Source organism: Procambarus clarkii, chromosome 21 (assembly GCF_040958095.1).
Source record: "Procambarus clarkii isolate CNS0578487 chromosome 21, FALCON_Pclarkii_2.0, whole genome shotgun sequence".
Lineage (NCBI taxonomy): Eukaryota > Metazoa > Arthropoda > Malacostraca > Decapoda > Cambaridae > Procambarus > Procambarus clarkii.
Genome location: NC_091170.1, coordinates 29538377 through 29562526, shown reverse-complemented (window position 1 = coordinate 29562526; position 24150 = coordinate 29538377). Strand labels below are relative to the sequence as shown.

At 46.4% G+C, this 24150-nt stretch overlaps 1 protein-coding gene across 2 annotated transcripts in view; it reads left to right on the top strand.

Annotated features, from left to right (window-relative positions):
- Nucleotides 1-24150, top strand: part of CenG1A (Centaurin gamma 1A) — a 491255-nt gene that overhangs the window by 255714 nt on the left and 211391 nt on the right. The window contains exon 1 of one of the 2 annotated variants that reach the window (XM_069328241.1): nucleotides 4999-5869. The exons of the other annotated variant lie outside the window; for it this stretch is intronic. Within the exon in view, the coding sequence (XP_069184342.1) occupies nucleotides 5764-5869 (106 nt within the window). The 5' untranslated portion in view covers nucleotides 4999-5763. Of the gene's footprint in view, nucleotides 1-4998; nucleotides 5870-24150 lie in introns of those variants that run through there. 2 annotated transcript variants of the gene reach the window in all.

Sequence of the window (24150 nt, the reverse complement as noted above, 5' to 3'; positions counted from 1 at the left end):
ATAGGTCCAAGGACTGACCCCTGCGGGACTCCACTTGTGACGTCTCGCCAATCTGAGGCCTCACCCCTCACACAGACTCGTTGTCTCCTGTTGCTTAGGTATTCCTCTATCCACCGGAGTACCTTCCCTCTCACTCCAGCCTGCATCTCCAACTTTCGCACTAGCCTCTTGTTTGTGTGTGTGTGTGTGTGTGTGTGTGTGTGTGTGTGTGTGTGTGTGTGTGTGTGTGTGTGTGTGTGTGTGTGTGAGAGAGAGAGAGAGGGAGAGAGAGAGAGAGACAGAGACCAGTATAGGGAAGAGCTGGCCGACCCACCAGGATGTGGGTGTCGAGGAGATGATTAGCAGTAGAGCACCGTTGCTGGATGCTGCGAGACGCTGCTGCTGCTGCTGCACCGCGGTAGACCCGAGTTGACGGGGAAACAGTTGAACTTGTGGATAGATAGATTAAATGGGTGTAAAGCCGAATGATGTACAGAAAGATAAATACGGTGTTAAAGAAATTATATATTAAATAATATATATATATAATTATATATATATATATATATATATATATATATATATATATATATATATATATATATATATATATATATATATATATATATATATATATTGATGAAGAGTGTGGCGGGGTGTTGTGTGAATCTATGCAACCGTTGCTATGTTCCATCATTATCTGCGGCTTCGTAGATTGCACACCTGCCTCCCCCCCCCCTCCTCTCTCTCTCTCTCTCTCTCTCTCTCTCTCTCTCTCTCTCTCTCTCTCTCTCTCTCTCTCTCTCTCTCTCTCTCTCTCATCTCACCTTGTGACATGTTGCGTTGTCTGCTTCTGCCTGGTGTACTCGGGGTCCTCTGCTGGGTCCCACTTTGTTTTCTTCAAGGAGTGCCGGACCAACCGGGCTGTGGTGGGTATGTGGGCCTGCGGGCCGCTCCAAGCAACAGCCTGGTGGACCAAACTCTCACAAGTCAAGCCTGGCCTCGGGCCGGGCTTGGGGAGTAGAACAACTCCCAGAACCCCATCAAGCAGGAATCACTTTTGTGTTAGTACGGTACAGTATGCCAGTGCTGGTCACATGTTATGGGGCATGGGTGTGTATACCCGGCTTGGTGTAGACGTATACCAGGTGTATACCCGGCTTGGTGTACACGTATACCAGGTGTATACCCGGCTTGGTGTAGACGAGGACGAGCACATGGTAAGGGTGTGACTGTATGCGCGCAGACTGGCCGGGAGAGAGAGAGAGAGAGAGAGAGAGAGAGAGAGAGAGAGAGAGAGAGAGAGAGAGAGAGAGAGAGAGAGAGAGAGAGAGAGAGAGAGAGAGAGAGAGAGCGTGTGGTCGAGGGGTGACACCTGGGGAGCGCCCCTGGGGAAGCCGTGCACATACCAGCCAGGGGAGTACCTGGGGAGCGCCTTAATTAACTTAACACACTATAAGGGGCTCCTTCAGCGCCCCTGCTGGAAGAACCCACCATATTAACGACCCGACAATAACGGTAATCACTCGTTAGATTTAAGCGACCAGTAAAGCCCTTCACCTCCCCTGAATGAGGTAGTTTGTCTCTCTCACGATAGTTGCTCATATACCGTTTGGAGAAATGACCTGACCATTCACATTACTCCGATTGTAATGATTGTCGTCATGACAATGGACTCGCGAGAATTACCGAGAGTTTGAATACCTTGTGTCACGTGATGAGGGGGGGGGCATGGGGGGTTCTAGCAGCAGGACCCCCCCCTCCTGGAGTGGGGGGGGGGGTCTTGGAGCGGTAGTAAGAGCAGGCTAAGACCCGCAGGAGGCGGAAGTATTCTCCAAGTAATCAGTAAGATCTGTTGCTGATATTGGGGTCGGGGCTCGGTGAAGGAGTTGGGGAAGTGAAGGTAGGTGAGAGGGGCAAGGTGAGGTGAGGGAGGTAATGTGAGAGGAAGTTGAGTTGATGTGAGACAGTGAGGCCCCCTCCCCCCCCCCTCCCCTCTCCGGTATTCTTACACCTGGAGGGCAGGTAAGCCTCCACCAACCCCCTAACCTCTTTACACCTGCAGGAGTGCCGCCCTCCTCCCCTTCCTTCCTGCTTCAGGAGATCACCGGATCCTAGCCAGTCGAGTGACCTTCCCACTCGTTGACCGGTATATCAAGATCAGAGTGCCATTGGACCATCACAGTATCGTCCTCTTGATGCCGAGGGCCACTAACACTAACGTCTCCGGCCATAAACTCTAAATTTACCATTTATAGCTAACTACAGTCTTATACTTCAGCTCATTCCATCCTCACCAGGCGCTACTAAACTTACCAACTACACTAGATATTATCTCCCTTGGAGACTTCAACCTGCCAAGATGGGGAACAGCAAGCGATAATGTTTATCCTGGAAATAACCAATCACAAGCTAGAGAATTATTTAGATTGGAACAATTTTTGTTACTCGTCCAGCAGTACACCTGGATACTCACTTCCCCCTTCAGAGCAGGAGCTGAAATAGAGAGGGAAGAAACACAAGGCCATATCCGGCACACAGAGATACGATAAAGCACCTAAATTATTACGACCGTCTCAAACCTCTCAACACGTGCTCTCTGGAAACGAGACGAGAGATTAAATAATATATATACATGGAAGATATTGGAAGGACAAAGTTTAAATCATATTATTAGCTACTAACTGCATGACTGTGGCGCCAACTGCTGGCGGCCAGGATATATGTCTGTTGACTCACATGTTCCGCGCATCTGTGTATTGAGGGAAACGTGTTCCACATGCGAGTCTCTCCTCCCCCCCTTCCTCTATCCCCCGGATCACACATGTGTCGTCCTTGCAGTGATCCTTATCCAGGCTTGAGTGGGCAGGAGCCTCGGGGCTCGTTACCGTCTATTAAAAAAAGAAAATAGTGTTCTTTTGTGCCTAAACGCTTTTTGTACCTGTGGCCCAATTTGTACCTATGCGTCTATTTTACATCTGCGACAATTTGTACCTTTACGCTTATTTGTACCTTTGTGTCATTTTGTACCTGTGCGCCAATTTGTACCCGTGTGTGGCTCTATTGTATGCGCCACGATACAGCCTGGTATCGTGACTGTACCTTTCTAAGTCTTGTGGTGGCACTCTTCCTGTGGTATTGCTCCTCCGTCTCTCTCGTCTGTTGGGGGATCAAGTCAGTGAGCCACTCTGAGGGGAGCATTGATCACTTCCTCTCCAAACACAGAGTGAAAAGACCTCTTCGCGGATTAGTACCAATGAATGGAAATTACCTGAAGATCCGGGGCATGGTAAGGGTTTCCTTTCTGTTTCTGTCTGTGTCTCTGTCTGTCTGTCTCTCTCTGTTTCTCTCTCTCTCTCTCTCTCTCTCTCTCTCTCTCTCTCTCTCTCTCTCTCTCTCTCTCTCTCTCTCTCTCTCTCTCTCTCTCTCTCTCTCTCTCAGATAAACACGAGGCCTTCAGTGACGACCTCGCAGAGTTCCTTCCTCCGGATGATGGCTGGTTATCAAAATATCTCCTGGTTATCTTCCTGGCTAAAAATGATTAGCCTATGAACCTTGCTGATAAATGATAGCGTGTGTGTGTGTACTCACCTACTTGTGCTTGCGAGGATTGAGCTCTGCTCTTTCGGCCCGCCTCTCAACTGTCAATCAACTGTTACTAACTACTAACTAATTTGTTATTTATTTTCACACACACACATATTAGGAAGTTTTCTTTTAGCGTGAGAGTAGTGGGAAAATGGAATGCACTTAAGGAACAGGTTGTGGAAGCAAATACTATTCATTATTTTAAAACTAGGTATGATAGGGAAATAGGACCATAGTCATTGCTGTAAACAACCCATGCTCGAAAGGCGGGATCCAAGAGTCAATGCTCGATCCTGCAGACACAATTAGGTGAGTACACACACGAGAAGCATCCCGTTACAGCTGTCTAACTCCCAGGTACCTATTTACTGCTAGGTAACAAGTGAAAGAAAGTGAAAGAAACTCTCCCCATCGTTTCTCACCGGGGTCCGGGATCGAACCCGGGACCACCGGATCACGTGCCCAGCGTGCTGTCCGCTAGGCTCCTGTGTACTCAACTAGTTGTACTCAACTAGTTGTGTTGCGGGGGTTGAGCTCTGGCTCTTTGGTCCCGCCTCTCAACCGTCAATCAACAGGTGTGTGTGTGTGTGTGTGTGTGTGTGTGTGTGTGTGTGTGTGTGTGTGTGTGTGTGTGTGTGTGTGTGTGTGTGTGTGTGTGTACGTCCTTCCGTCCTTGATAGAACATAACTGACATACGAAATGAGGAAGGGACAAGAGAGGAGAGAATAAAGATGAGGGGGAATCTTCCTGTGGCTCATTTGGTAGTCAGTTTCCAGCTGTGTTCCCTTGTGCGATTACCACCTGTGATAAATAATGTCTGTATTTGCCTTCGGAATTTTGTATGTGGTGATCATGTATTCACCTAGTTGTGGTTGCGGGGGTTGAGCTCTGATCTTTCGGCCCGCCTCTCAACTGTCAATCAATCAACGATCATTTATTTTACACACACACACACACACACACACACACACACACAGGAAGCAGCCCGTAACAGCTGTCTAACACCCAGGTACCTATTTACTGCTAGTAACAGAAGCATCAAGGGTGAAAGAAACTCTACCCATTTGTTTTTCGCCATTGTCGGGGATCGAACCCCGATCCCCAGGATTACGAGCCCTGAGTGCTGTCCATTCAGCCACCAGGAGCCCTTCACCCACACACACGTATGTGTGTGTGTGTGTGTGTTTGAAAAAATGAATGATTCAGAGTTCTGAAATTTCAGTATATACGTAGACTACTTGTTTGTGTCCAAGCCTGAAGTGCTCTCCTGTTGCCCAGAGTCGCGCTAAGTGTTCAGAACTCAAGTGTTTCGGAAAGTCGCGTTAAGTGCGGAGGAGTGGCCGTGAGCGCGTGCGAGCGTGAGTGCGTGCAGAGGTACGGGCTGGAGGCTGGATAAGGCTTGGGTGAGGGTAGCAGCTCCAGTCGACGGCTGTCAGCGGTAGCGGACGCACGCGCTTCACTCCGCTCTCGGATATCCCGCCACCAGCCATGACCATTCACGGCCCTATTTACACGCCGCTCTCGCGACCCACCCAATTACCTGTCCGATGATGGGTATACCCGTGTGCGCCGAGTGTTAATGACCCACCCGCTGGGGTACCCATGTGTCGCCTCCCACACAACGCCTCCAAGACATTTGTGACTCGTTCTTGCAAGCAGATGGACGGAGGTCGAAGGAAGATCTAAAGAGAGGGAAGCTGCTTCTGTCTCCCATGTGACACCTACAGCACGCTTCACACTCTTATTCTAGTCAGTGCCAGCAGGGGAGACATTCGTCACGGGGGGCGTGCATCTGGACGCCTATCCACGCCCACGCCCATACGAACCTATCCGTGATCCTCTAGTCAACACCATACACACACCGCTTATGGTGGATGTCAGTGTCTCTGTTGTACCAGTGTGCAAAGTGTCTTTCTAGTCCTGTGAAACCGTTTGGGAAATTGTAAATACCGTCGCCTTCCCCCCTGGCAGTTACTGGACCGACCTCTTAGTCTGCGGTGAAGTAACTTAGATGAGCTTGTTGGAGAGGCCTCGTGACATTTGCTCTGATGTCTTGAGGAAGTGTTGAGAGCAGTTTGCTACGGCGTGTTTCCGGTGACCTTGTGCGTGTGGTAGGAGAAGGAGGGGGCGTGACCGTGTGCGTGTCGTACCGGCGTCCGTATTCGTGAGGTACGGTGTAGTACGTACATCAGCAAGATGAAGTACGGTGACAACTTTGTGCGGTCGATGCGGCGGTCACTGCGTATCAAGAAGAGCAAGAGTGTCACCATCACTAACAACAACACTATCAAACGAAAGTCTGGTAGGTACTCGACCAGTTAGTTGTGTGTGTGTGTGTGTGTGTGTGTGTGTGTGTGTGTGTGTGTGTGTGTGTGTGTGTGGTTACCTACTTGTGCTTGGGGGGGGGGGACATGGGGCCTCGACTCGTAGCTCCCGCGCGCGTGTGTGTGTGAATACTCACCTAGTTGTGCTTGCGGGGGTTTGGCACTTTGGTCCCGCCTCTCGACTGTCAGTCAACTGGGGAAGTTGATTGTACTCGCCTTGTTGTGCTTCCCTGCTTCTTGAGCTGTGTTGGGAGTTTGTCTCAACCGTGTTATTCTTGATGGACAACACGTTTGTGCTTGTTTGCGTGCGTGTTGATGTATGTGTGTGTGTGTGTGTGCGTGCGTGCGTGTTGTGTGTAGGAGAGAGAGGGAGCATTTTTGGTGATTTGTCACTACTGGTTTGATCGAGTTTGTCGCTAATTACTGATAAGACTTCTGATGATCCGAGATAAGATATCATCATTATTAGGTGTGTTTGTGAGGATTCCTCGATATCTGGCACTGTCAGCATACCTCGGTGTCTGACACTGCCAGGATACCTCGGTATCTGACACTGCCAGGATACCTCGGTATCTGACACTGCCAGGATACCTCGGTATCTGACACTGCCAGGATACCTCGGTATCTGGCAGTGTCTATAATCCACCGTGACTCGCCCAATGTTGCTGATGGTGCGAATGAGCATTGTCAACGGCATTAAAGGTATAGCAGAGGTGCCCCCCGGTGGTATGACTGAGGTGAGAGGTTGTCACGGGCACACACTATAGTCTCCGATACAGCGACTGGGAATTTAATTGTTGTTCATTGATGCTAAAGAGCGGACTTGCCGGGGGTTGAGGGGGTAGGTGTGGGTAGGAGGATGTGTAGGGGAAAGGGTGGGGGGGATAGAGGAGTGGGGACGAGGGTGTGGGAGGGGGGGGGGGTAATTTTGAGTGAGGATGGGGGTAGTGGGAGCTTGTAGGGGCGTGGTGGAAGGGGGGGGGAGGGGGCAGTGAAGGAAGAAGCGGCAAGATTGTTGTTGTGACGTCACGCGGCTCTGTCTCTCCTGCATGCTCCCTTTCCTCCTTTACACCTATTCTCATCTTTTATCTCCTGACTCTTCACTCCTTTTCACACTTTCCCTCCTTCTTCTTGCCCTTGTGTCTCCTCCCACCTCATCCTCCTCTCCTTCCCTAACTCCTCGCCCATTAGAGGGGCTGGCTCCAAATCTGCACACGGAAATAACATCACATGAAACCAGGAGGCACGGCAGGATGTGCAAAAACAGCCTTATTGAAGAGCAGAGGTACAACAGGTACTCTAAGAGAGAACTCTATCAACATCAGAGGCCCGAGACTGTTCAACACGCTTCCACTACACATAAGGGACATAACATACCGGGCATAACTGGCCGACCCCTCGCAGTGTTCAAGAGAGAACTCGATAAACACCTCCAAAGTATACCTGGTCAACCAGGCTGTGATTCATTTGTCAGGCTGTGATCAACCGCGTCCAACAGCCTGGTTGGGCTCGGAACCTCCACAGGGTAGGTAGCATCCCATCCCTCCTCCTAATCACCCCTTCTTCGCGAGGGAGCGGTCAGCAAGGTTATGGTAGAAAGGGTACTGAACGTCTCTAAAGCAAGGCACTTAAAACAAGCGCTTAACTTGTCCGGCAAGGGGAAGCGGGTGTTGATTTCCCCTTGTAAGTTGAAGCCCTCGCCTGCCCTACACGTCGCGCCCACTCACACAATACCTGGCCGCTCGTTTCATCCAGGTAGAAAGGGTACTCTACCTGGATGAAACGTCCAGGTAGATGGATGATGTCCACTCACCTCTCTCTTGTATCAGAGTGGCCGTGAGTGGACAATGTTGGTCTTTGCTGCTGCAGGTGTAGCCACAGGTGTAGACACTAGTGTAGCCTCTACTCTACACTTGTATAAGCTAATATGGGTGCAGCGCGCCAAAGCCTTCACCTTAACCTTAACCTTAAGAGAGTTTCCTGTACTTCCTGTCATTGTCGCCTTTATCCGGATAAGGCGAGACGCTGGGACTTTAGTGTCAGTTCCATGTCTGTTGGTGAGTGAGGCGGACAAGGCCTCGCGAAGGACAGGGGTGACGGACGGTAGGTGTTGGACCAATCCAAACACATCCAGTTCCTTCACGCGATGTTCGAATCAGTGGAGACTTCTGATATCTGCGTTGTGATTGGAAGTCCAGGGGCTAGATTCACGAAAGCACTTACGAACGTGTACATCTTTCCTCAATCTTTGACGACTTTGTTTACATTTATTAAACTGTTTACAAGCATGAAAACTTCCCATTCAACTGTTGTTATTGTTATAAACAGCCTCCTGGTGCTTCGGAGCTCATTAACTGTTTAATAATTGTAAACAAAGCCGCCAAAGATTGAGAAAAGATGTACAGGTTCGTAAGTGCTTTCGTGAATCTGGCCCCAGGAGTACATTTTCTCCTTTCTCGGTTAAGCTAGCACGTGATTGGAGGGTTGAATTACGTGAGAGATTGGTAGACCCTGCGATCAGTTGCGGCTTTCACGTGGAGGAATAACTTCAAATTCAAAAATGTTATTTATATATGTTTTATTCATTTAAATTTGAGTTGGTTTACATACAATTAGAGTTCTGTTTTACGTAAGAAAAAGTCGTAATGATAAATTAACATGTCATCATTATAATTATGGACTATTTAAATTAGATTTAGATTTAGAAGGTAAATTTTAGCCGCGTCACCAGACTTTGGCGGTTGGCAGGATGTGTTGGCCATGTAAGGCACGCTAATGGCACTCTGGGTTGGTCGTACTCACTTGCACTCATCACTCCCTCAAGAGTGACCCTGACATGCACTCACTCGCTCAAGAGTGGTCCCCTGACTTGCACTCACTCCCTCAAGAGTGGCCTTGACATGCACTCACTCCCTCAAGAGTGGCCTTGACATGTACTCACTCCCTCAAGAGTGGCCTTGACATGTACTCACTCCCTCAAGAGTGACCCCCCTGACTTGCACTCCCTCAAGAGTGACCCTGACTTGCACTCACTCCCTCAACAGTAACCCTGACTTGCACTCCCTCCCTCAAGAGTGGCCCCCCTAACTTGCACTCCACCTCAAAACACTGTTTTTTTTTTAACAAGCATATCATGCCTTCGGATCGCATTGTTTTGACTTGAAACATGGTGTTTTGACCTGCTGTTCCTCCAGTGGGTTTTATGTAGTCTTCGGCCTCCCGCGGGAGACAGGACATGTGACCTTTAGTCAGTTCTGTGGCCATGTTTGCTGTATCATTCTTGTATTTTGTATTTCATGTATTGTTTGGCGCTGTGGGTTTGTGGTCTGGTGTGTGTGTCTTTTTTTACGTTTGGTTGTGTGTGTTTTATCTGTTTTATGGTGGTCTTGTTGCTACGTGTTTGTCAATTTGGAATTTTTTGTTTTATCTTGGGTTTGTAATTTTTATGTGATACTGACGTGTTTTTGTGATGTTGAAGACTTTTGCAATTTTTTTGTTTTGTATTTGTGTGGTAATATTGTCTTGCAATATTTGTGTGTTTTTGCAAACCGGGTGTTAAGTTGCTGCAGTTTTTTTAAGTCTTGTATTCGTGTATTGTATTTTTTGGTTACGTCATTCAATACCCTCTCGACAAGTACAACAAATATTGCTGGAACAAAAATTGGACTTCTTAAAGAATAAGATTAGACACGATCCTAGAAAAAGGCGACGGATCAACTAGATTGTAATGGGTATGTGGGCATTGGGCCGCTGGGAGCAACAGTCTACTGGATCATGTTATCGCAAGGGAAGCCCTTGCCGGGCTTGGGGGAGTAGAAGAACTCCCAGAACTCGCTCCAGGTACAATCCAGGTATAGGTGTATACTCCAGGAAAGTTACGCCATGGTAATGGATCTGTCATTCATGTTACGTCATTTTATTATTTGTTTACGTGTGTGTGATGTCATTTTATTGTTTGTTTACATGTGTGACGTCATTTTATTGTTTGTTTACGTGTGTGACGTCATTTTATTGTTTGTTTACGTGAGTGACGTCATTTTATTGTTTGTTTACGTGTGTGACGTCATTTTATTGTTTGTTTACGTGAGTGACGTCATTTTATTGTTTGTTTACGTGAGTGACGTCATTTTATTGTTTGTTTACGTGTGTGACGTCATTTTAGTGTTTGTTTACGTGAGTGACGTCATTTTATTGTTTGTTTACATGTGTGACGTCATTTCCTGCAACGTGAGCTAGGGAGAATTCGGAGAGGAAATCTCTCGCTCTCTCTCTTATCTGGTGCCACTGTGCTAACATTGATTAGCTCTGAAGGTTGCGTTTCTCATTTCTCTGCTGTGCATGTTTTTAGATTTTGATTTTCGTTGAAGTGTTCGGTACTGTGTTTGGGTCGCAGTCACGTGATTTTAGGTTCCAGCAACCCGATTTGTGGGGGCCAAAGTAACCCGATTTTGTCGCCATAACTGCCTGATTTTGGGTCACAGGAACGCTATTCTACTATATAATCATATTATATATATATATATATATATATATATATATATATATATATATATATATATATATATATATGTCGTACCTAGTAGCCAGAACTCACTTTTTGGCCTACTATTCAAGGCCCGATTTGCCTAATAAGCCAAGTTTTCATGAATTAATTGTTTTTCGACTACCTAACCTACCTAACCTAACCTAACCTAACTTTTTCGGCTACCTACCCAAACCTAACCTATAAAGATAGGTTAGGTTAGGTTAGGTAGGGTTGGTTAGGTTCGGTCATATATCTACGTTAATTTTAACTCCAATAAAAAAAAATTGACCTCATACATAATAAAATGGGTAGCTTTATCATTTCATAAGAAAAAAATTAGAAAAAATATATAATTTCAGGAAAACTTGGCTTATTAGGCAAATCGGGCCTTGAATAGTAGGCCAAAAAGTGAGTTCTGGCTACTAGGTACGACATATATATATATATATATATATATATATATATATACATACACATGTATATATACATACACATGTATATATATATATACATGTGTATATATATATATATATATATATATATATATATATATATATATATATATATATATATATGCACACATGTATATGTGTGTATATATATATAATGCACACATGTATATGTGTGTATATATATATATATATATATATATATATATATATATATATATATATATATATATATATATATATATATATATATATATATATAATATGGAAGAGCAACTCGTCCTCTCATGTAATAGGTCAGGTTTTGTACGTTAAGGTATACAACTTTACAAATGAATATTGCTATGAAAGATAATGGCCGACAAATTATACACGTTTTCTATGCATATTGGAGTGAGAAATTAGATGGGGCTGCTTAGGCTAGCAAGTTTCTGGTTAGGCTAGGTTAGGAGGCTGGATTTTATACATAATAACAGTTCGAAAGAACGAGGTGGGGGAGAGAGAAGAGGTGCAGCTAGTGGGGTAGAAATAGCCTAAGCTACTCTATCCCTTTGAGATGTATTTTTTCTTGTCTCAATAAACATACTTGAACTTGAGGTGCAGCTATCAGGGGCCCACCTTGGCTCGTCCAGGGAAGGGGAGGGGGGGTAGAGGGTATCATAGCCACCTGGGCTCGTCCAAGTGGAATGGAAGAAGGGAAGAAGAAGAAGAAGAATGGAAGAAGAAGCTTTCCATTTCCACCTGGGGAAGGTCTGAGGCCACGGGAGGGAACCATCAATGATGACCACTTGGGGTAGTTCTGAAGGGCAGGCAACAACTGGACCTGTGTGTACAGCTTGAAGAAGACGTTGCGTGACTAAACATTGTATTGGGAAAACATGCAAAAAGAAAAAAATTGGGAATCTGAAATCTGATTTTTTTTTTCGAAGCGGGGAGGGAATTATGAGGAGAAAGCGCAAAGCCATGAGGACTATATAGCACTTGGAAGGGATAGGGATGAGGACGGGGGGGGGGGGGAGGAATGGTGCCCAACCACTTGGACGTATGGGGGATTGAACGCCGACTTGCATGTAGCGAGACCGTCGCTCTACCGTCCAGCCCAAGACTGGAGGGGTGGGGGGGAGCGAAAATAAAAATCGTGCTTAACCTAACAAAGGTCTAACCTATCTCTCGGTTAGGTTAGCCTTAATATTTATTATCATTTCCCATGGAACCCCCCCTATAACATTTCCCATTTTCAGATCCCATTTTTTTCCAAGTTAGTGTTCTAAATAAATTGTTCAGTTAGAAAACGGACTTTTCGGTAGTCGATGTTTATTAGCCAAACGTGAGAATAGGTGGGGGGGGGGGGGTGTTCTGTGACCACGGTGAGGGGGGGTCAAGGCCCCCCTGGATGAGACCTGGAGGGGGGGGGAGGGGGACAATTCAGACGAGGAAGAGGAGGTTTCATGGCCAAGTGAGCTAGTCCAGCCCCTGGAGGAAAAGGAGTGGTGTGGGGTGGGGGAAGGGGGTTGGACGTTTCATTACCACGTGGGCTGATCCAGAGGGCTGTGGTGGAAGTAGGTGGGGGGGGGGGGGATAGACTGACGTTCCCTATGGCCACGTGGGCTGGTTGGTTCACGAGGAAGGTAGAATGGTAAAATATTTAAGGAAGAGGGGTTGGGCTTGGAGGGGGGGGAGGTACTGAGGTTGGGCTTGGGGGGGGGAGTACTGAGGTTGAGCTTGGAGAAGAAGTTTAGGGGGGGAGAGAAGGGGGGGGGACGGGGCAAGGAGGTGCGCCACGATGGAGAAAGGGGAAAAAAAAGGAAAATGAATGTACAGGGTAGATAGGAGGAGCGGAGACAAGGAAGATGAAAGAGCCTCCCAGGATGATGAGGCATAGATTACGAAGAGGATGGAGAGTGCAAGCGACAGTGAAGAGGGATGTGTGCAGGTGAAGAGCAGGGTAAGAGGACAATGTTTTGAGTGAAGGCGGGAGGGATGAGAGTAAGGAACAGAAGAGGAGAAAGTAACACTAGGGATAGAGACTAGGAGAAGTGGCGGAGACAGCAAGACCAGGGGGGGATAGAGACTAGGAGAGGATGGAACAGGCACTGGGGGGACTTGGGTCGAACTTAATCATTGAGGTGTTTATGGGATTTCCTTCATGGTTGGAAGGGTGGTGCAGGGGTGAGGAGAGTGAGGAGAGGAAATAGCGAGAAATCGGAATTGCAGGAAGAGAATAAGAGAAAGAATGATAGTGAAGAGAAGGACAGGCGATGTGCTGAATAAATGGGTACGAGTAGTTAAGAAATGGGTACGAGTAGTTAAGAAATGGGTACGAGTAGTTAAGAAATGGGTACGAGTAGTTAAGAAATGGGTACGAATAGATAAGAAATGAAAGAGGTTAACATGAAGGTATGGTGAAAAGGAAGGCATAAGGAGATAGGAGGAATAAACACATGGATAAAAAATAACAGAAAAAAAGAAGTGGATATAAGATGGTGAAAAAAATAGACGAGTATAACAAAACAGGGAAAAAAATGTGTGAGTATAAGGAGATAGAGGAAAAAAAAGAGATAAATATATGGATATGGAAGCCAAATAGTGTATTCTGAACATATAGTTATAAGTATTTATTTATTTTATTTATTTATATATATACAAGAAGGTACATTGGGATTGTGAGGATACATAATATGGTAATTACAGTCTTGTAAAGCCACTAGTACGCGCAGCGTTTCTCGCAGAAATGAAGGAGATGAAGTAGTATGAAGGAGATGTAAGGAGGAGGAGGCTGTAAGGAGGAGGAGGTTGTAAGGAGGAGGAGGCTGTAAGGATGGAGGAGGCTGTAAGGAGGAGGAGGCTGTAAGGAGGAGGAGGCTGTAAGGAGGAGAAGGCTGTAAGGATGGAGGAGGCTGTAAGGAGGAAGAGGCTGGAGGGATGGAGGTGGGGGGGAGACTGTAAGGAGGAGGCTGTAAGGAGGAAGAGGCTGGAGGGATGGAGGGGGGGGAGACTGTAAGGAGGAGGAGGCTGTAAGGAGGAGGAGGCTGTAAGGATGGAGGAGGGGGGGAGTACAACGAGGATTTAGAGGGGGGGGTTATATGGAGGTGCTTTATAACTGCCAGGTGAAGAGGGAAGTGATGATCTTCAGGGTTATTACCCAGAAGGAAGAGGTTTTATGGACGCTGAACCGCCACCCCTTCATGCCCGTCTCAGAGTCCTTTTGTCAGCCAAGGAGTCCTTCTGCTAGTTTCAGAGTCCTTATGGAGAATCTGGTTTCCTCCCAGAGGGCTCGCAGTCCTCCCAGAAGCCTTATAGTACCTCCTACACTGACTTTACCTCATATAACTCGTTAACATAAACAAGCAATGTTCCAACATTCCAGGAATTACAGCTTCCGTTCGTCTCCTCATCTCCAGTTGTGAAAAAAGCGGTAAACCTTGAGGTTACCTTGAGGTGCTTCCGGGGCTTAGCGTCCCCGCGGCCCGGTCGTCGACCAGGCCTCCTTGGCGTAAGGAGCCTCCCCTAAAGGGGAGCATCTTTATACAGATCCCTCTTCCCCTCGTCCCTGGGGAGCTATCCACATGTGGATCCATGGAATGGAGGCTAGGGGAGAGGGGGGAAGCAAGCTGAGCGAGAGCTCCCATCCCCCACTCCCCTCTCCTCCTCCCAAGACGTAAGCATTTTAGCGAAGTCGTTTTGTCGCTCTGGACGGCTCGTCCGCCGCCGCCACCAGGACTGCTGGGGATGGGGGGGGGGGCTAGGAAGATGGGTAGGACTGGTGGTTAGGTGGTCGTCTTGGGATGGTGTCTTGCGGTGGTGTCTTGTGGTGTCCCGGGTGTATGGTGTCTCCTGCTCACCTATCAGTATTCACCTAGTTGTGCTTGCGGGGGTTGAGTTCTGCTCTTTCGACCCGCCTCTCAACTGTCAATCAACTGTTACTAACTACTAACTTACGAATTTTTATTCCCCTCACCCCCCCCCTCCACACACACACACGTCCCCAGGAAGCAGCCCGTGACAGCTGTCTAACTCCCAGGTACCTATTTACTGCTAGGTATCATATGGGCATCAGGGTATAAAGAAACTCTGCCTATCTGTTTCCGCCGGCGCCGAGAATTGAGCCCCGGTGCACAGGACTACGTATCTAGCGTGCTGTCCACTCAGCCACCAGCGTGAAGCAGTGAGGTCTAGCTCTTAATGCCCCGCCTACTAGCGTTGTTGTACCGGTTGCGGTGTAGTTCAACTAGTCTAAGGTTCAGTGGCCAGATTCACGAAGCAGTTACGCAAGCACTTACGAACCTGTACATCTTTCCTCAATCTTTGGCGGCTTTGTTTACAATTATTAAACAGCTAATGAGCTCCGAAGCACCAGGAGGCTGTTTATAACAATAACAACAGTTGATTGAGACGTTCTCATGCTTATAAACTGTTTAATAAATGTAACCAAAGCTGTCAAAGATTGAGGAAAGATGTACACGTTCGTAAGAGCTTGCGTAACTGCTATGTGAATCCGGGTCGAGAATCTTTGTCGAACCCATCCTTGAAGTTGTGGATGGAGGTGGCTTCCACGACTTCTTTCAGTGCATTCCACTTGTTGACCGCCCGTACGAGGGTACGAGTATTTCCTTCAATCGACTTGAGAATGGTCCAGGACGGACCGAAATGTCGTCGTCCCTTCATTTTCTAGTGTGTGGTCTGGTCAACAGTATTTCCTTACATTTCTTCGACTCATTATGTGTTTCCAGCTTCCACTTATGCCCTCTTTTCATACTTTCAACCTAAAGAGGCTATTGTTATCCACATATCTAAATGGATATGTGGATATCCACATATCTAAATGGATATGTGGATACCCACATATCCACCAGAGTCCAGTTGGTCCGGCAATTCTTGAAGAAAACTTTCCAGTTTTCTCTTGAAGATGTCCAGGATTATTCCGACAATATAATATTTGTTCCGGGATATCTTCTATTACCCCCTCGGTATCTTGAATGTTGTGCTCATATCTCCTGTTTCTTCTGCCCTCACGATACACCATACAGAGTATGGTGTCCTGTGGTGTATAAGGTATTATGGTGTCTGGTGGTGTATTGGAGGTGTCCAAGAACAGGTGATCCAGACACCACATGGGACCAAGAACAGGTGATCCAGACACCACTTGGGACCAAGAACAGATGACCCAGACACCACTTGGGACCAAGAACAGGTGATCCAGACACCACTTGGGACCAAGAACAGGTGATCCAGACACCACTTGGGACCAAGAACAGATGACCCAGACACCACTTGGGACCAAGAACAGGTGATCCAGACACCACTTGGGACCAAGAACAGATGACCCAGACACCACTTGGGACCAAGAACAGGTGATCCAGACACCACTTGGGACCAAGAACAGATGACCCAGACACCACTTGGGACCAAGAACAGGTGATACACCACGTGCGACCAAAGAGAGGAGCGCGACCCTGGTGAAGCCGACCGAGAGAACGCGATGAGCGACCGAAGACCGCCGGTGTGGGAACGGTCCGCCAGCACCTCATCACACCGGTGACCGATATGCAGATTTTCGGATATGTCTCTCAGTTATAAGAGGAAGGAGAGCCCTCTACGGTGGGCCAGAGTCCGGTGTGGGGGCCCCCGGCATCAAGGCTACCGGATGTTGGTTACAGGAGCCGAGGGTAAAGAAAGGGTTAGGAGAACGGAGATGCCGAGATACAGATTGTGTGTATAGGGGAGGAAGGGAAGATGAGATAATGCTAGTGGAGAGAGAGAGAGAGAGAAAGAGAGAGAGGTAGGGAGGGTTGGGCTGTTAGTGGGGTGGAGGCGTTTGGGAACGTTATCATGTTACCATAGTAATTATGACTGCCAAGGCAGATCTCATAGCTAAAGGTATCAGTCTAGATATCATCTCCACGTCAATTTCCCCCACTCCCCACTACCCCCTGCACACGCGCGAACGCACACACACACACACACACACTCAGATGCCAGCGTACACACGCATGAATGACCGAAGGAACGAACTAGCGCCGTACATACCGCACTCACTCTCCCAACCTGCGGTGTCCTTCATCTATTGCTCTACTCTGTGTTATACAGCCTCCTACCCTCCCTCCTCTCTCTCCTCTCTCTCTCTCTCTCTCTCTCTCTCTCTCTCTCTCTCTCTCTCTCTCTCTCTCTCTCTCTCTCTCTCTCTCTCTCTCTCTCTCTCTCTCTCTCTCTCTCCACCCGGGTGATGGGAGGATTGTAAGATGATGGACCTCAGGTTCTAGCCACTATGGGACGCAGTATCCTCCTGTCCTACCTTCCTTCTATAGACCCTTCCCTCACGCCTCCCTCCCTCCCTCCCTCCACATTCGCTTTACCCTTCCCACATTACTCTCACCACCTCTTGCTCCCGCGGTAGCCTGACCCTCTTGCTGATATTTCCTCCCTCTCTCTCTCGCTCTCTCTCTCTCTTTTCCTCCAGCATCATCACACGTGACCCACGGTTTCCACTTTTTTGTTCAGTATTGGTTCCTTCCCATCATAAGTCTGTCTCAAGTCTTTCCCTTCCACCATAGTTGTGTGTACCATAGGTTTTTCCCATAGTGGGAAGGGTCGGCCATGGAGCCTCGTCTCTCATGGGGCTCAGTATCGCACTAACACTACCTCCCTCCCCCCCCCCCCCACCCTCTTAACATACGAGGGAGTCCTCACTACTCTTAAGCGACTCACCAGCGTGTAGAGGCGAGTGTGAGGGGGGAGGGGGGGATGAGTGTGAGTGATGGAGGCAGAGTTTGAGATACGGTGAGTAAAGGAGTGTCAGAGGTGGAGAGGGTGAGTGTGAGTCAAGGAGATAGTTGTTAGATGAATGAGGGAGAGAGTTTAAGACACGGTGAGTGAGGGAATGTGAGTGCGGTGAGTGCGGTTACGAGAGTGATTGACACCTCTTCTGGCCACGCGCTCTTAAACCTCGCTTTACCCCTCCACCACTAAACCCCCTCCCATGCCTCCCCTCCCATACCCCCCTCCCCATACCCCCTCCCCATACCCCCTCCCATACCCCCCTCCACACCCCCCTCCACACCCCAGTCCACACCTTGAAAGTGTTTCCGAAGTTCTTCTACTCCCCGAGCCCGGTTTGACTTGTGATAACTTGGTACCTGCTTGATACCTGCTTGATGGGGTTCTGGGAGTTCTACTCCTTCCCAAGCCCGGCCCGAGGCCAGGCTCGACTTGTGAGAGTTTGGTCCACCAGGCTGTTGCTTGGAGCGGCCCTCAGGCCCCTACCAGGCTGTTGCTTGGTGCGGCCCGCAGGCCCTCGTATCCACTACAGCCTGGTTGGTCCGGCTCTTCTTGCAGAAACTTATCTAAGTGCCTCTTGAATACATCCATCTTTGTTCCAGGAATATTTCTAAAGCTTGCTGGGAGGGTGTTGAAGAGCTGTGGACACCCTGATGTTCAGACAGTGCTCTCTGATTGTGTCTATGACACCTCTACTCTTCAATGGCTCTATTCTGCAGCCCACGACACACCCTGCTACCACCACTCCCACCTGGTGAAAATGTCCATCTCCTTGTTCCTAGTACATTGTCTTATCAAAATTCCTCAACTATATTATTTGTAATCTTTTCATATATATTCTCACTATTGGTCAGGATAACTTTGTTTTCCTTTGGTAACTCTATTCCATAAGCAGTAAGAAAAATACAAAAATATATATATATAGGCTTGAGCTCAGAAAAATGGAATGGAATTATCAGGAGAAAGTGCCAAACCATTACGACTATATAGCACTGGGAATGGGTCAGGATAAGGATTTGGGATGGGACGGGGGAGGGAAGGAATGGTGCCCAACCACTTGGACGGTCGGGGATTGAACGCCGACTTGCATGAAGCGAGACCGTCGCTCTACCATCCAGCCCAAGTTGTTGGTAAAAAATCTCTGATCTCTGAGGTAAGCCTTCAAAATGGCAGTGTCTCTTCTAGACAATCTCAGGTTATGGGCAGCATTGAGTTCGTGTTATACAAAGGAGGATTTGTTTCCTTCGGTAGCACATAGGAACAAGTTTACAATGACCCTCGTGTTGATGATGATATGATGATGATGAGGATGATGGTGATGATGATGAACAATGGTTGTTGCAACCAGTGCTTGAAGGGACTCAAGAGGGCCTCAGTAGAGGACCTTGAGCACGTGATGAGTGCTTTATACAGTGGTGGGGGAGTGTGTTGTGTCTGAACACCCTCAGACATGTCGAGGCACTCAGAGCTGCCGGAGACCCTCAGCCTTGCCAAAGTCATAATTTTAAGGGGTAGCAGGTACCCCCCCTCCCTTAAAATGAGTGGTGGTAGATACCTTTGGGGGGTAGATAGATGTGGGTGTTAGTAGATTCTTGCGGCGGTGTCCTGCAGACTCGAGCTATTAGCTCCTGGGCCCCGCCTTTCTAAGCGATCTATTTTTCCCTCTATTATATCTACTACATATATTTCTCTCTAACACACACACACACATACATACACATACACATACACACAGGTGTACTTAGGTGAGTACACACACTTAACACTTAACGTAGCAGCTGTCTAACTCCCAGGTACCTATTTACTGCTAAGTGAACAGGTGCATTAGGTGAAAGAAACTCTGCCGATGTGTATATTGCTTGGGTTGTTTCTAGTATATAGTTTTGGTGTGTTAATGTCTACTTGTGGGTTGTGGTGTGAATGGTGGTTGTGGTGTGAATGGTGGTTGTGGTGTGACTGGTGGTTGTGGTGTGAATGGTGGTTGTGGTAGTTGTCTCCGTCGCTCAGTGTCCCGGCGGGCGTGATGCCATCGGGCAGGATAAGACTAATCAAGGACGGAAGTCACCTCCCCCCTCCCCCCCCCCCCCCCCTATAACCCCCCCTCACCCGACCCCCATTCACCTGCCCCTTCACCTGACCCCATGCACCAGACCCCCTGCATTTTACCCCCGTGCACCTGACCCCCTTCAATCTATCTAATAAATATCTAACAAGCTGTAAACAACTTTCTAACACGTCATAACAAACCTTTATAATAAGAAAAAGTTACTGTGAAAGACTCGGTCATTCACAGTAGCTCCCACAGTAACTTAGCACACACGACAGATCAACCACCTAAGCCTATGCTGTTTGCTGGGTCACACACAGCCAATGAGTGCAGGACCAACCGGGCTGTGGTGGATATGTGGGCCTGCGGGCCGCTGCAAGCTACAGTCTGGTGGACCAAACTCTCACAACTTCTGGGGAGTAGAAGAACTCCCAGAACCCCATCAACCAGGTATCAACCAACCACGGGTGCTCTGAGTAACGACAATTCCCTAATGTAGACAATTAGTTAAGTAGAGAAGATGATGGTAATCTATTGTTTAATTAGAGGAGATGCATGGGATTGGAGGAGGTGGTGGGGAGGGGGGGGGGAAAGGGAGGGTTCATGGGGAAGCTGCATGGGATGCCTGTGGGAGGGTGGGGAAAGGGGAGGGGTGGGGGAGGGGGGTGACCTTGATCTCTGGTAAGCTCTGCAGTATGCATGGCTTCCTGACACCCACGCGCGCTAAGTCGCGGCCTTCTACTGTCTTCTACCTCCGGGGTGGTGTCCTGGCGTCTTCCCCCTCACACACACACACACACACACACACACACACACACACACACACACACACACACATATTCGTTTGCCTTGTTCGGGTTGAATGTAGACACAGTAGTCGCTTCTGTATATATTTATTGAGTGAGGCAAACAGGTGTATAACTGGCCAGCCGAGGTCCACCTACTCTGGGTCTGTGAGGATAACTGAGGCTGCTGGGAGCATGCTTGATGCTCCTCTGTCTGGCATGACGTCAGAGGCCTACTTGCCTGTGATTGGTTACATTTCAACTGACAGAATTTGAGTATAACACCGCTCGGACACGCTACCAAGTCGACGTCCCTTGTCGACAAGCTCTGGCTAGCTATATAGTTACAATGATACTGAAAGGACCTCGGTGGCATACAATAATGGCTTACATGTGAAATTTGCATAATAAAACATTGAAAGAAGATCAGGTGTGCGTAATACAAACAACTCGGCATATATGCACCAAAAAAAAAAATTCATCATAATAGGTGAAAATCATGGTAACAATTCTTTGATTAAACCAGAGTATTAAGAACATGTGTATGTCTACTGATCAGATATGAACAATACAACTCAAGGTATTGCCTAAACAAAATTATTAACATGTGTCAATGGCATGTGCTTGAAAACCATACAAAATTAAACAATTATTACATTAATAGAACAAAGTTCTGACCTAACAACCACAATTGAATTTCAAGATAGATTATTTTTTTTTTTTCTCTTTTTTTTTTTTTTTTTTTTCGAAATATACAATATATTTACAAGACCAATGTACAATATATATAATGTGCAATATATTTACAAGCATATACAAGACCTGGATCAAGAAGACTAACATCTGCGTGATAGCAGTCAGGATTCACTGGCCACAATGTGGTTGCTAGAACAATAATAACTCTTATGACAAGCACTGTAAAAATACAAATGGTAGTAGACTTGACAATGGCATCTAATTCATAACAAAATAAAGTTGAGAAAAACTATACATTATATATAATGGTAATAATAAGACACATGTGGTAGAAATACTGCAATTGAGTTTTTTTTTTTTTTTTTTTTTTTTCAAAACAAACAGAATAACTACAGAGTGCAATCAATTATAAATTCTGCGGATATCTACACCTAGCTCATCCAGAGCACTATACAACTCTGGCTCTGACTGAAGGTCCGGAACAGGTGAAACTTCATGCGACAAACTATCATCTTGAGAGATATCCTCGTTAACATCTAGCCAATGGACATGCGGTGAGTGCACGGTTGAAACGAGAGGTCTAGATCTAAGATTATAATTGCTAGTATGGGGTTGCTGAACATCCAGTGGTCTGTCAACCACAGGAGGTGGTGTCCGAGTAGGAGTATCTGTCTGGGTAAGTTCATTGTCATCTTCCTCATCAGTCTCGTCAACAGTCATTTTAGCTAACTTCATGTGGTCTAAATGTTCATTTATATACTCTCCTGTTAACAAGTTCTTAAGTCTGTATTTGTTACCTTTAATAAGCTCGATTACCTTATATGGACCCAAAAATTTCTTAGTTAACTTGTACATAGGACCAGACCTGTGTTGGTTAAGTATCATTACTACAGATCCAATAGTTATTTTATTGGGTTTAGCTCGTGCATTCCTTGCTAGAGTGAACTCGGCTGTTGCTTTGGACAGTTGTTCTCGTATTTTCTTGAATACTAATTGCATTTGTCTACGCTTCACTTGAACAAAATCATCTACGTTATATAAGGGAGTAGGAGGTACGTTAATCAATTCATTAGGGAGGATCTTATCTGTACCATAAAGAATAGCGTGAGGTGTGTCACCAGTAGAAACATTAATTGAAGAATTTATAGCACACTGAATTAAGGGTATAAAATCATCCCAATTGTTGTTATCAAAATTCAACGTGACTCTCAAGGCATCTAACACTTTCCTGTTAGTACGTTCAGCTAGTCCATTACTTGCCGGATGATAAGGCATAATACTACATTTTTTGATGTTATATAAATCACACAAGCTAGTTAGAATACTATTACTGAATTCTGGTCCATTATCTGAAAGGATTACTTTAGGCATACTATATCTACAAATTATTTGGTCATGGAATGCGCTGGCTATGGTTTCTGCTGTTTTGTTCGGGATAGGAACTAGTTCGCAAAACCGTGAAAAATTATCGACCATTACAAGCAAATGTTTGTTCCCTTTCTCTGTTTCCGCAAAATTTGTCAATAAATCCATCGATATTCGTTCCCAAGGAGCTTTAGTTGCTGGGTACACCTGAATTGGATTAGGCCCTGAAACATGTCCCTTGTGCTGTAAACAAGTTAAACATCTGTCAACATAATGAGCAATCTCCTTAGCCATTTTTGGCCAAAAATATTTCAATCGACCTTGTTGGAGTGTACGATCCTTTCCTGGATGTGCACTTGCAGGAGCATCATGGATAATTTTTAACACAGTTGGTACCAAGACAGCTGGAACAACTAACTGACAACATTTCCTCGGGGCTGTCCCTAGCTTTACTACTCTACACAGTAAATTGTCCAACATAACTAGTTCTTTCAATGGTACTGGCGGTTTATGAATCGGGCGAGTGTCTTGCTTAGTCAAAAATTTAATGACGGGTGCCCATATGGGGTCTTGTCTTTGTTCCGTTTCTACTACTGTAGCATCTAATGCTGGGTAATTTAACTGAATCGCAGCTACGTGTCGAGAAAACGCATCGGCTACAACATTTTGCTTTCCTGGAATATATCCAAATGTGGGATTGAATTCTTGAATTGTGAGCAGATATCTAGCAAACTTTCCAACTGGATTCTTATTTTTGAACAAGGGAATTAATGGTTGGTGATCTGTAAGAACATGAACTGGGTAATTATAAATTGTATCCTTGAAATGTTTAAGTGCCCAAACAACTGCCAAGGCTTCTCGTTCTGTTGCACTATAATTTTTCTCTTCTTTGGATAATGTGCGGCTAGCATAAGCTATTGCGTGATCTCTGTGACCTTCTGTTTGAAGTAATGCAGCACCTAAACCTATGTCACTAGCATCTGTAACCAACGTAAAAGGTTTAGAAAAATCTGGGTACCTAAGGACAGGTGACGAAATCAAGGCTGCTTTGAGTTTTTTGAATGATTGATCCTGGGCCTCTCCCCAAACAAAGGGTTCATCTTTTCTTTGCAACTTGTAAAGCGGAGCGGCTATAATAGAGAATCCAGCAATAAATGAACGATAAAATCCTACAAGACCTGTGAACTGTCTTACGGCTTCTGCGGTACGAGGTGTTGGAAAATCACGGGCAGCAATAATTTTTGATTCATTCAATGTAATACCTGAAGGTGTAACTGTATGACCTAGGAAATTAATCTTTTGCTTTAAAAATGAACATTTTGCAAGCTTTATTTTTAAATTAGCTTCAGCGAGCTTTGCAAGTACCTTTTCAAGGTTCTGGAAATGAGTCTGAACATCTTGCGACATGATTATGAGATCATCAAGGTAAACTAGAAGCGTACTTCCTATCAATCTACGAAATAGATTTGTCATGAGCCGTGAAAAGGTTATTGGACTACTACGCAAACCAAACGGCATTCTTTTGAAATGAAAATGACCATTGGGAGTACTAAAGGCTGTCAATTGTTTACTTTCCTCATCAAGGGGGATTTGCCAGAATCCCTGCAACAAATCTAAC